General features: G+C 32.7%; 1 protein-coding gene across 3 annotated transcripts in view; it reads right to left on the bottom strand.

Moving 5' to 3' along the window:
* The window catches only part of CycB3 (cyclin B3), a 35,884-nt gene that overhangs the window by 18,186 nt on the left and 3,955 nt on the right, over positions 1-13,743 (bottom strand). For all 3 annotated transcript variants that reach the window (XM_072532557.1, XM_072532556.1, XM_072532558.1), the window contains 2 exons: positions 10,626-11,013; positions 7,014-7,177 (listed from right to left, as the gene is read on the bottom strand). In XM_072532557.1, coding sequence (XP_072388658.1) covers positions 7,014-7,177; positions 10,626-10,997 — 536 coding nt within the window. In that variant the 5' untranslated portion in view covers positions 10,998-11,013. The remainder of the gene's footprint in view (positions 1-7,013; positions 7,178-10,625; positions 11,014-13,743) is intronic.

Below are 13,743 nucleotides of genomic sequence, written 5' to 3'. Positions count from 1 at the left end.
TTCTCTCATAATTCTTTTATATCTAGACAAATAAACCCTATAAACTCTATATATATTCAGTCGGACATAATATAGTCGATTCACTGAGCTTGGGAATGTACTAACAGTCATTGCAGGAAACATAAAAATTTCTATAACTCTTTATTAATTACTGTTGCAATAATTATTGTTACTTTATGCAGTTAGTTTAATTTAAAAAATACGAGTAATCATGAATAATGGAAGTGCATAGTATTCATTCGTTTTGAATAAAAAACGGAAGGAACGAAAATGGAAAAAAAAAAGAAAGGCAAAGGACAGCAATGAGTAGGGGAATACCTTCTGGTATACAGCGGAAGTCTACAGTCCCTATGAAACAACAGATCAAAAGACGGCGTAGTATACTAATAAATTCCATCTGAATAATGCCCAAGCCAACAAAAAACTCTCTGTTAACTTTTAAAACAGACTGCTCACTCATAACTCAACACCAAATTATCTTGTGAGTGACTCTGGACAGAACATTAGGTAAATTTTAAAGAACACCTACAAAGAACGGCAGCAAAACTGAAAACGAGAAATAATATCGTCCAAAAGGTATGTGGCACTACATGGGATTTTCAGCTTCCGTACTCAGATCATCCGCTCTCGGACTTGTATACTCGGTGGCTGAATATGCTTCCCCGGTATGGCCCAATAGCAAACACACGAAGATTATTGACACCCAATTAAACCAGACAAAAATGATCTCAGGTATAATTAGACCCATACCGATCTATTGGCTTGCCATTCTTAGTCACATTGCACCGCCGAAACTGCAAAGAAGTCATTCTCTTCTCAGAGAATATAAAAAAAAATCGGGGCTAACCATCAGCTACCCATCCACCATGATAAGCTTGAAATCGAAATAAATAGACTGAGCTCCAGATATCCTCCATTGCTAAGAGCCAACTCCTTATATCAGGAACATTTCAACCTCACCAACGCCTGGAGAAGACAATGGGAGAGCGACTCACCACAGGAAGCAGACCAAATGGGCTGTATCGATCAGAAACCGCCAGGCTTTGAACTGACCCGCAATACATGGACAACGCTAAACGGAATAAGAACAAGTAGCGGTAGATGCACTGACAGCTTATATAGATGGGGAAAAGCACTTACTCCTGAGTGTGACTGTGGTGCACAACGACATACCGTCCGTTATATTGTTGAAGAATGCTCCCGAAGACGATTCCCTGGAGTTATCGATGAGTTCCTGAATGCGACCGAAAATGTTTTACATTATATTAATAATACATTAGATGTTCGTTTTTAATATCCTATATAACGTTTTATATTAATTTTTAATTATGTGTTCTTATTGTATGCCATACGATAAATAAATAAATATTAAGTTAGTTTATCCATTATTTTATCTGCTTCTAGTATGTACACTTATACATACATTTTTGGGAAAAATAGGTTCAAAATCACTTACAATATTCAACAAGAGCCTTTCTTGGTGTGCGTTGATTCTCATAATTATAATTTACAACGAGCTACATAATAAAATCACACAATTCTAGCAACAAAATAAGCGTAATATAATTAGTATTATTAACAAAACAAGCAACTAAAGTAAATAAAAACCACAATCAGCATACAAAGTGATATCCAATACTATAGTCGAGAATCAAATTTGTCGAAATAAATCTAAAAGGATTGATTTATCGAAAAAACTCTATAGAAATATTTCTGCTTAGAAGACATTTTTCTATCGATTCTCCAGGTTATTTTTAATATAAAGGTACCAACCCCCCAGTTGGGATGACTTCCTTTCCCAAGGTATAAGCACACCTCGCCACAGGGTAGATTTTGAAGCTGAAAGGGGAAATAGTGGTTTATTCCAAAATTTCATAAAAATCGCTGCGTCTTGATGGAAACCGTAATTAAAACCTTGGTTTTTAACACTATTATAACACAAATTAATGTTTATCATACTCATCATCATCATTCTGGTTTTACAACCCTGTGTGTGCCCTAGCCCCCTCAAGAATTTCTCTTCAGTCGTCCCTATCCATCGCCTTCCTCCGTAAAGCATGTATTCCCATATTTCTCATGTCTTCTTCGACGTTATCAAGGAACCTTGTTCTGCGTCTTCCACTTCTCTGGTCAATCAGTCTATCAAGGAGTTTTTTCTAGCAGGGTCATTTTGTTCCATCCGCATTACATGCCCTATCCACCTCAGACGTCCTATCTTAATATGTTTTATGATATCTGGATCCTATATCCTATATATTCTATAAAGTTCGAAGTTGTATCTTCTTCTCCACACTCCATTGTCATTCATTGCTCCATAGATTCGCCATAGTACTTTTCTTTCGAAACATCCTAACATGTTTCGGAGGATTTAAAATAGCATCTGCTGACCGTGCAAATTCTGCAGTAGTATTATTTTCAATGTTAAGGAGCGTTCCCTGGTATACAATATCATATTTCAGTCTTTAATCTGAATATCCATTGTTGAAAATGCGTTCAACTACAAGAAATAAATCACTTACAGGTAATCACTTCTTTCCAAAGCAATAAAGGATTTCTTCGATAAATATGAAACGAATCAAATAAACTTATTGGAAAGGAGTACCAATAAAAGTCGTTGTTAGATGTATGGGTATGTATGTATAGGGCGGTTAGAGAATCAAAATAAAATAAAGAAAATTTGTATTCAATAAAATCGAAATAAAATAAATAAAACAATAAATAAAAGTTAGAAAAGCTTAGTGGAAAAATATATGACTTCAGAAACTTCAAGAGTGTGTGACAATTTCAAAATAAACTAAGGAAGTATGTACCGCAGGAAACAAAGACGACAAAGCACTTGAAAAATCGAAAAATTACTGGCAGCTATAAGTCAATAAGAAAAGTTTTTGTCACGGTTTTTTAAGCATTTAACATTTAAGCAAACGCGACTTCATTCATTTCAATATTGTGGAAAAACTACGCATTCTAGTTAAAAACGTTCAACAGACGACGTTCTTCAAAATACTTGCTCCTTAAAATTAGATTTTCAAAATTAAAAAATGTTTATAAACACAAAAAATTATTGCAAATTAAACCCGAAAGTAAGTATTTTTTTAAATTGTTTATAATTATTAAAATAAACAAATATATTTTAAAACATATTTCACAATGTGAGCTTTTATGTAGTTACTATATATATTTGCAAAATATGGGCAGGATCGGTAGAGTAGTATTTAAACAATTATATTTTGTTTATCCCATTTGAGCTGAAAGAGGTCACAAAACCAAGTTCCACCTATCAGAACAGAAGATTTAAAATGGTTAAAGACAGATCAGGAAAAAGCCGACGCTTTTGCAAAACACTTAGAAAAGGTATTTTCAGCCGCTAACAAACAGGGCAAATGAACCGGCCAACGGCCAACATATTAAATAATCTACCTAGAAAAGAAATAATAAGTCTAACAAAAATCATAAACGCGATACTAAGTACATGCTACTTTTCTGCACAGCAGAAATCATTACGATCCAAAACTAGGAAAACCTTCACATGAGATTACATCCTACCGACCCATCAGCTTATTACCAGTTATGTCCAAAGTCGCAGAGAAAGTCATTGCCAGTAGACTGATTAGTGAAATACAGAACAAAAATATTATACCTAATCATTAGTTCGGTTTTCGCCAAAAACACGACACAACTGGACAGATACAATCAACCTTCCAGGAAAAGAGCTTTTGCAAGCATCTGACAAGGTCTGGCATCCAGGATTACTATTCAAACTGAAGAAAGCAATATCTCAGCCGCTATACACGATACTAGAATCATACCTCGAAGAAAGACTATTTGATGCAAGATACGAAGAAAGTGTCTCTAACATCCACAACATAGATGCAGAGTTCCTGGAAGGCAGTGTCTAGGACCCATTCTCTACCCAATCTTTACAGCTGATTTTCCAACTGAAAAAGAATCCACAATCGCAACATTCACAGATAACACTGCAATTCTGGTCAAAAACCCAGATCCCATATAAGCAGCTGAAATATTACAACAAACCATACATTTAATTGAAATATGGGCGAAAAATCAACGAAGCGAAATCAGTTAACGTGATATTTACTAAATGTCACAATGAAACACCAAATATCCTAATGCATAACAAGAACATTCTCAAAAATGATACTGTAAAATATCTTGGATTACACTTTGACAAGAGCACAAGAGGTAATATGGAGAACACACATATGGATGAAGAGTAAGCAATTAGGAAAATAATTCAAAAAACACTACTGGTTACTCGGCCGTAAATCCACATTATCATTATCTATTATACTATACAAAATATTACTGCAAATTTCGGCTCTTAATGTTTATAAACATTTGCGTTGTGACTTAAAAAAAAATCTCCGGTTCTGTGGGTAGTACAAAACTTCTTTTTTTTTAAGATGTGTTTTTTATAACCTTTCAGATGATATATTTTGTTTTTTTTTGTGAAAGCATAAAACGGTACAGATAATTAAATTGTTTATAGGGCGAAAAATTGTAATACTTCATTCTGAATCAATTATTTGTAAGTAAACAATTAAAAATTAACTTAACTTAATTAATTAAATTAACTCAAATCTTAACTGTCTTTTCCTTTTTCTTCCTAATTAAAAATTAATATAAAAACATGAAAATTTGATATTATATGAAGAGAGACCAAAAAAACCAGTCTAAGTATTTGCACCCGTGCATCCATTTGAGAATGACCTTTTTTCTCTAAAATGGGATAAACAAATAGAATTACTCGGTCCATATTTCGCAAATATATTTAGTAACTGCATAAAACCTCACAATCTGATATGTGTTGAATGTTTTTATTGTTTATTTTAAAAATTATAAACAATTTAAAAAAATTCTTAACATCGGGTTTAATTTGAAATACTTTTTTGATAATAAACATATTTTAATTTAGAAAATCTCATTTTAAAGAGTAAGTATTTTCAAAAAGTCGACTGTAAAACGTTTTCATCTAGAATGTGTAGTATTTTCAAAATATTTAAAATAATGAAAAGTCACTTTTTTATTTAAATGCTAATAAAAAACCATGATGCAGTAAAAATTTCGATACTCAGGAGATGGTACACCCTTTTTATTGACTTCTCCCAAATATTCCAGTTGAAAAATAGCGCCCAGTAATTTTTCGATTTTTAAATGCTTCATTTTGTGGAGTAATGTATTACTTCGTATTTATCGTAACGTAAACATCTTGTCTAACGAGAATTAGAAATAGTGCCAAACGTTTTACTGAAAGTGATTAGTAAAAAATTGCTCAACTTTAAGTTACAAAATTTTTACTTTCTAAGTGTACCATCTAAACCATTTTAATTATCTACCAAAAGTACTAGTTCTACAACCATTACCATTGTACAAAATTAAAATACACTCATGGACAAAAATATCGAATATTTTGGAATTTTCTAATTTTTGTTTTTTCAAAATAAATTCTGGTCAATCAAGTCGTTTATTGTAAAATAGAGTTTATTTTAACAATTATTTATGAACAATTTCAAGTTTTTATGCGAAGAAATTTGCGAAAAAAATAAATTTTTAGGTAAATAAGGTTATTTTACGCTAAACTGAAATGATAATTTAAATTGCTTAAACAAGTCGTTTTAACTGAAAGAAGTGCATGATCAGTAACGAGTATTCCCCCTCTAGCTCTTATTACTGCTTGCATCTTTCTCAGCATGCTTGCAAGTAAATTTTGGATATATCCTTGGGAAATTGCATTCCATTCAACCTGTGCAGCAAGCCGAAGCTGCTCCATCGTATTTGTAACGGGATTTCTTTGTCGTATGCTGCGTTTTAGGTGATCCCACATGTGCTCTATTGGATTTAAATCCGGGCTAGAAGGTGGCAAATCTTTGAATTTGGACCTTATCAAGATAATTACTCACTATGGAAGCGGCATGTGGTCGAACATTATCGTGCATTAACGTGAATCTTTCATATCCAATGTAAACAAAATATGACAAAACATGATCTTGCAGGATGTTTTAAACATAAGAATCACCAGTCATCCTTCCAATCACATCCACAAGTGCGGTACGTACCTCCCAACTAATACCTTCCCACAGAATTATGCCATCAACTCCAAAACTAACGGTCTGGGCGAGACTTCAGCTAGCGAATCGTTCTCCAACTCTTCTGTAGACGTAGTTTTGACCATCTGGCTTCCATAATAAGATTCTGTTCTGATCAGTGAAAAGAACGTTTTTCGAGTTGTCGATATTCCACTAAATATGTGGTAGTGCAAATTTCAAAGGACGAGATTTATGATTTTGGAGAAGACGTGGAACTTTAGCTTTGGAACTCTGGGTTTTAAGTTTGCTTCTTTTGATCTTCATCTAACTATTTGTGAACTCACATTAACTTGTCTAACATTTAACAGCTCATTTCTGAGGTGCATCGATGTCAATGAACGATTTCGTGTAGAATTAGGAACCAAAAAACGGTCATCAATTGCGGTTATGCACCTTGGGCATCCTTGACCAGACGTTCGTACAAAACTTCCTGTTTCTCGGTACCCATTTAAAGTATTTGAAACTATAGATTCAGTTCTGCTGAGACGTCGTGCGATACCTTTTTGTGCATATCCTTCCTCGTACTAAATTACAATATGTGCTACTTGTGCTTCATCATAGTGTCGAATTGGTGGCATACTTGTTTTAAACTTAGTTAAATCAAAACAATATTTAATTAAACTCAATAAATTAAACTAAAAATAACCGAATTAGTATGATTTTTCCTTGACGTGAAGGTTTTTTATGATAAAATGTACAAATGACACTAACCACTGAATAAACGTCAAAATATTTCAAATCAGTTGAGTACATCAGCCTACTATATGAGTATTATCAGTAATCTAAAATTATTTTGAAATAATAGTGACTACAAAATAATTGGAAAATTACAAAATATTCGATATTTTTGTCCATGAGTGTAAATTCTATGAGTTATATTTTATTAATAAGCCTTTTGAAGTGACTTACCCATCCTCCAAAGCTGTACAATATAAAGTGTCTTCAGTCTTCTCGAATTCATTGCTGAGCCGTTTACCTGGCTTGTTAATATTTGCGTTGTTTTCTTTTAGAACTTCTTTCGGTTTCACTGCAGTCTGGTTTGGAACTACTGTTTTTGATTGCCTTGTTGATATCTAAAGTAGCGTGATATTTGTTTTATAAAAACCCTTATTTAAAAAATCCTTTATAAAAGGTATATATTCTAAAAATGTCCTTTCGATTTACATCACAGAAAGATAGAAACTGTCGAAGACCCATAGAGTATAGAGACATATTGTCTCGGGTTAGCAATCCCTGTGAGTCTTGCGTTGCCATGAAGTAAATATGTTTAAAACCGACAAATATTGTATTAATTAACAAAGTTAACATCATTTAAAGGGTTTTTACGCACATATTTAGCAGCTTAACGCATGCGTACCTGGTAACTGCACTGATAATGAACTTAATAGTCCGAAAACGTTCTGTGATGTTACCCGAAAGGGCATTTTTAGAATATATATACCTTTTATAAAGGATTTTTAAATAAAAGTTTTTATGATTCATGATATACAGCCAACTACGGGAATTTAATTTTCCTTGTGGCTTTGTTTTATATTAATTACTATATTTTTTGGGAATAAATTAATATTAAAATATTTTATTTATGAAGTCAAAAATAAAATATTTTTGACAAAGTCAGTAGCTTCAGCATCACATTTGTTTCATTTAGTAAAAATAACTGTCTTAATAGTGAAATTAAGATTTTTAGATTGTTGTGTTGAAATGTTGACGTCGGCATCATGATTTTAGCATGTTTTGATCGCTACTTAAGTCATACAAAACAGAATATACGCCTAAGTCTCATCCAATGATTTTGAAACTATTTATCATCATCTTTGGCTCTACAACCCTGTGTGGATCTTGGACTGTTCAAGAATTAGTCTCCATTTCCCCCTATCTTTCGCCCTGGCTTTTCAATTTCTGACCATTTACTTCAATAAAACCATGTCGTGATCAGATCTCGTTACAGCCCTTCGCAAGCCTTAGCCTGCCCCTAAAATCCTTTCATCTTTTCCTATCTTCTACATACTTTCACTCCAATACCTTTCAAATCATCCTCCACATCGCCAAAATATCTGAGCGTGCGTCATCTCCTTTTTCTTTGGATCTGCTTGTTTAGCAAGTTATTTCAGAAGGGTCACTTCCATCCGTCAACATCACAACCTCTACTTTCCTCTAGTTTTTAGGCTTAAAGAAATACGTAAAGAATGGATCACCAAAGAAATGCGGAACAAAATAGAACACCGCAAAAAGACTTAAAGAAATTTACGGAGAAGCGACTAATTTTCGAATTTCCTTAGGAGCACACCACACAAGTCCAATACAAACCCTATACTGGGAAATTGGAGAGATTCCACTAGCGTTTAGAAGACAATATCTAAGACTTTCTTATGTCGCGGTAGTATCGTCTAATCAAGATAATCTAGTTATATGCAATGTATTCAAAAGTTGTTTCCAAACTTCGAATCGAACTGATCACCCTTTCTATTACCGCCTACATACCTACTTGTTAACAATAGGTATCCATTTTCCAGATACCTACGATATTTCCTCAATTCAAACCCCTCCTCCTTGGAAAATTTGACTTCCCTCTACTGACACCAGCTTATTGCGCCTAAACAAATCAGAAACGCCAGCACGTCAAATTAATCAAGAATTTCTTAAAATATTAAGCAAATATGGTAGCTGTTTCAAAGTTAATACCGATTCTTCCAAAAACAAAGACGAAACTGGGGCAGCAATCTACTCATCAGATTATACAGAAGCTTACAAATTACCTTCATATACAAAAACGTTCTCTGCTGAACTGTTTGCGATACTAAAAGCACTAGTTCTGATAGTTAACAAAAATAAAAAGAGAAATATCATTATCACAGATTCTCTCAGCTCAATAATGGCATTAAACTAACTCTACTGTAATCATCCACTACTCCTCATTAAAAAGAAGCTAAAACACGCAGAAAATATGAACATTAAAGTTAATTTTATATGGGTAACGTCACATATTGGAATCGAAGGAAACGAGGTTGTAGACAAAATAGCAAAAATGCGCCTACTAACCCAAATACAGAAGAGAATACGAAATCTCTTCACACCGACCTGAAAGCATTCTTTAAAGAAAAGATTAATTCAATATGGCAGGATACAAGGAAGAACTCCCCAACCAAGCTGTATGAAGTTGATATTAATAATCAAAAATTCCGAAAATTTAACAATAGAAGAGTAAAGTATCTGTGTATCTAAAGTATCTACATCAAAGTGTAAAAGTATCTTATCGATAAAACATTGTTTATTGCAGTGCCTCAAGTATGATGTACAACGCAAAATATATACCATATCATCAACATTAAATAGTGCTCTTGGAAAAGACAGTGATACTAAAAATATTTTCGCCTTTCTCAAAGACTGCAAGCTGTTATCAAAAATCTAATATTTTACTTTGTATAGATTTAGGTTTATTTCTATTTATGTATTGCTATGGATAATATTTTAGTTAAGTTCTAACTCTGTATCACAATCCATACACGCTTATAACCCTTAGTGGTTGATGCGTCATGTAAAAAAAAAGGTGTTATATAACTAACTTTACAAAGTTCTGAAAATATTCCTGATGCAAGGGATTCATTAAATATAATGTGAAGTGGACGTGATAGGACAAATCTACACATTTGCGAATAATAAGCGGAATACCATCATGAGAAATAGTTGATAGGTCTTCACTGGCAGCACCATCTCTACCTGCTTTGACAGTCAGACAGGTGTAAAGATCCTGGAAGCAAACAGAGTTAGCTCCAAGCTGGTATTGGAGTGCAAAAGTGATCTAGCTATCACAGTGTTAACCAACAAGGTCAACTTCTCCCACAGAGGTTCCAATACCCTTTGCTTAGCTGTATAGATATGACACCAGTTAGGCTCCACATAGTGGTTCCTTGCATCAGTCTCACAACTTAACTCAACTTCTCATACGCTACTCAACCCTCTAATCCCTTTAACGATCAGATGCTCACTGGCCACTACAGACACCACCTAATCTACTTGGATTTTTAGGATAACCTAACAGAGCCTAGCAGAGGTGGCTACACTTTGGTTCAGCATTCATGAATAAGATAATCTTAAGGAAGAACGTAGGAACTGTAGAAAATTTTTGGTATTTTTGATGGACTTTGATACAAGAGAAGCGTTTGGCACACAGGTGTCACAACCAAGTGCCAGACAAATATTATTCCGTCTGAGCAAAAAAAGAAACTTTTTACAAAAAAAAAAAAAAAAAAAAAAAAAACAGAAACACTAAAAGGCGAGGTGAGGATAGCATTATTTGACTGGTAAATTTTATATCATATGTACATAGGCTAATGGCAATGCAAAATGCAATATAAAATTATTGTCACCTAAATGTTTAGAAGAATGCCACTTTTTCAATTATATACTATATAATACTAATTTTCTACATCAAACCTAGCATAATAGTACATAAAATTTGCAATATTTTCATTGCTTATAAATATAAGTAATATACAAAGCAACAGTCTACTTTTCACTAACCTTTTGGCCTGGAGCAGCAGGTGGTAATAAATTTTCATTTTGCTTCGGTTTATGTACAGTTTTAATAGAAGGTAAAATTTTCATGTGTGCTGTTACTTTCTTCACTGAAATTGTCTTCTTAGGTTTAACTTCCACTATTTTAGTCTTAAGCAACTCTGTATTTATATTTCTTTCTCCAAAGGCAGTTCGTTTGTTCATTTTATTTTCTTTTGATGGAGAACAATCTGCTTTTCTTTTAGGTCTGTTCATATCCTTATTGGAAACTGTCATTTCTTTAACAGGGCATTGTACAATTGCGGAGCTCCTTGTAGATATACGATTTTTCAATGTGAAATTGCCGAGTATACTGTTGTGACTTTTTATAGGAGCCATTTTCTATGTTCTTTTTCTAAAAGCAATAATGATTATAAAAATTCGGCAATGCAATATTTAATAACTAATTACATTATGTTTTCAAAATACTTAAGTGTTTCTTTGGTAAAGCATTATACTCGTATTGTAATGTTTTTTAAAATAAATATTCAGAAAAAAATAAGAACACTGAAAGAATCATGTGTATGAAGATAAAACAGGTAATTTGATTAAAATCATGAAGTAAGAAAAGGAAAAATGGGGAAAAAGGAAGAAAAATAATTAGAAGAGGGAAGAATAATAAAGAAGAAGAAACAACAATAACACAGTACTATCTGAAAATGTTATATCCTTGTGGTAGAAATACTGTGGAGGTAGGAACTACAGCTCAATAATTCCTTAAAATGTTCAATATATATTTTATAATTTTGTGCTGACAGCTAGTCATTGTAGAAATAATGTGAACGAACATGGAGGAACAGCTATATATCTTAGTAAAGACATCATTGGCAAGGAAAGAAAGGATATACAAGAGTTATCAGTAGATAGGGTAATAGAGTGTGCTGTATGCGAAGCTAATATAGGTAATAACAAACTCGTTATAGCATCAGTTTACAGACCATCAGGTAGCGATCTGGCAGTTTTTTTAAACAAATTTGATATTATACTGGGAAGAATTATGATAGAAAACACAATTATAATTATAGGGGGAGATTTCAATATCGATCTTAAGAATAACACATTAGATAAAGTAAAATTTTGTATGTTAATTAACTCATATAATATTTGTCATATAATTGAAGACTACACTAGAGTAACTGCCACATCTAAAACTTGTATAGATAACATACTAACAAATATGCAATCATATGTGTCAGTAGAAGTCTTGCACGCTGGAATCTCTGATCATTCTGCCCAAAAATTAACTTTTCAGGTAGAGGAAGCTGAAACGAATACTCTTGAAATGAAAAGACATTTTAGTACAAATAATATTGAAACCTTTATAAGTAAATTACATAATCATGACTGGCTTAATTTAAGTTACAAATGTGTAAATGATCAATGGAATACTTTCTTAAATCAGTTTCTGTATATATTCAATCAGTGCTTTCCTTTTAAAAAGTTAGATTCTAGGCAACATAAAAAAAGGCCTTAATAAAAGAGATGATCCAGAGATAATAGAATGTAAGACTCGTTTAGACATCTTGTTTACAATGAGCAGAGTTAACCATATATTCTATGATTCCTATAGACAGGTAAAAAAAGAATATAATAAGAAACTAATAACAAAACGATCAAAGCTATATGAAAACAGGATGTCTGAAGCTGCCAACAAAAATAAATGCATGTGGCAAATTGTTAGTGAAATTAATGGTCAATTAAAAAGTGTAAATTCAATAAAAGTAGAGGGTAGTCCTCAAGAGATTGCTGATAAATACATGATCCACTTAAATACTACTTTAAATAACACTTTATCTCAATTACAATACACTGAATATAAAGACAACATTGCAAGTAACATAAATTCAGTGTTTGTCACACCTGTGACAGAAACTGAAATTATGGATATAACTAAAAATTTACAAAACAAAATGAGTTGTGGAATTGATGAAATACCCACTAAAATCCTTAAACTTTGTATAAAGGAGATAGGGAATCCTCTCACTACAATCATAAATAATTCACTAAAATCTGGTGTATTTCCTGAATGCCTGAAAACTGCCATAGTAACACCTGTTTACAAAAAGGGTGATCCTAAATTAATTAATAACAAAGACCAATTAGCCTTCTATGTTCCTTTTCAAAAATCTTAGAAATGACTATGTATAGGCAGATAACAGAATTTTTAACAAAATGTCATATTATTAGTGCAAATCAGCATGGTTATCAACAGGGAAAATCAACTCAGACTGCGATTTTTCAATTTGTCTGGGATATTTTGAAATGTACTGAGATTGGTCATATGGCTTTGGGTCTCTTTTTGGACCTATCAAAGGCATATGACTGTTTAGCGCATGACCTATTATTTGATAAATTGGAGAAATATGGTATACGTGGACCAGCATTGAACTGGTTTAAGTCCTACTTGGCAAATAGGAGACATTTAGTAAAAATACATAAAAACACTGAAATAGGCATCTCATCTGAAAGCACTATCAATATTGGAGTACCACAAGGAAGTGTGATTGGTCCTTTACTGTTTGTGATCTATATCAATGATCTTCATGGTCTAGTGGCTAATACTACTTCCAGCATAACAAATTATGCAGATGATACAAACATTTTAGTCAGTGGTAAAGACATGTCTGTTCTAAGCGTTAATGCTAGTTTAGAGTTCCAGAAAGCTAAAGACTGGTTTTCTATGAATAGGTTGGTTTTAAATCAAAATAAAACAGATCTTCTTTTGTTTAAGACAAATTATGCACATTCAGATATGCCAAACAGTATTATTGTAAATAATGACACTTTAAATATTAGCAGCAGTACCAAATTTTTAGGATTATATATTGACAGTTTTTTATGTTGGGATAAACATGTTGACCAGTTATGTATGTCTTTGAGTAAAGTGATTTACAGCTTTAGAGTTCTAAAAAAATACATGAATAGTAACTCATTAAAAACAGTGTATCATGCTAATTTTGAAGCAAAATTTAGATATGGTCTAATAAATTTTGGCCACAGTAGGGACATAAATAATGTATTTCTGGTTCAGAAAAAAATAATCAGAGTTATGTTTGACTTAAAAAGTAGGGAATCATGTAGAGGG

The sequence above is a fragment of the Diabrotica undecimpunctata genome, chromosome 5 (assembly GCF_040954645.1).
Source record: "Diabrotica undecimpunctata isolate CICGRU chromosome 5, icDiaUnde3, whole genome shotgun sequence".
Lineage (NCBI taxonomy): Eukaryota > Metazoa > Arthropoda > Insecta > Coleoptera > Chrysomelidae > Diabrotica > Diabrotica undecimpunctata.
This window is presented reverse-complemented; position numbering and strand designations above follow the sequence as displayed.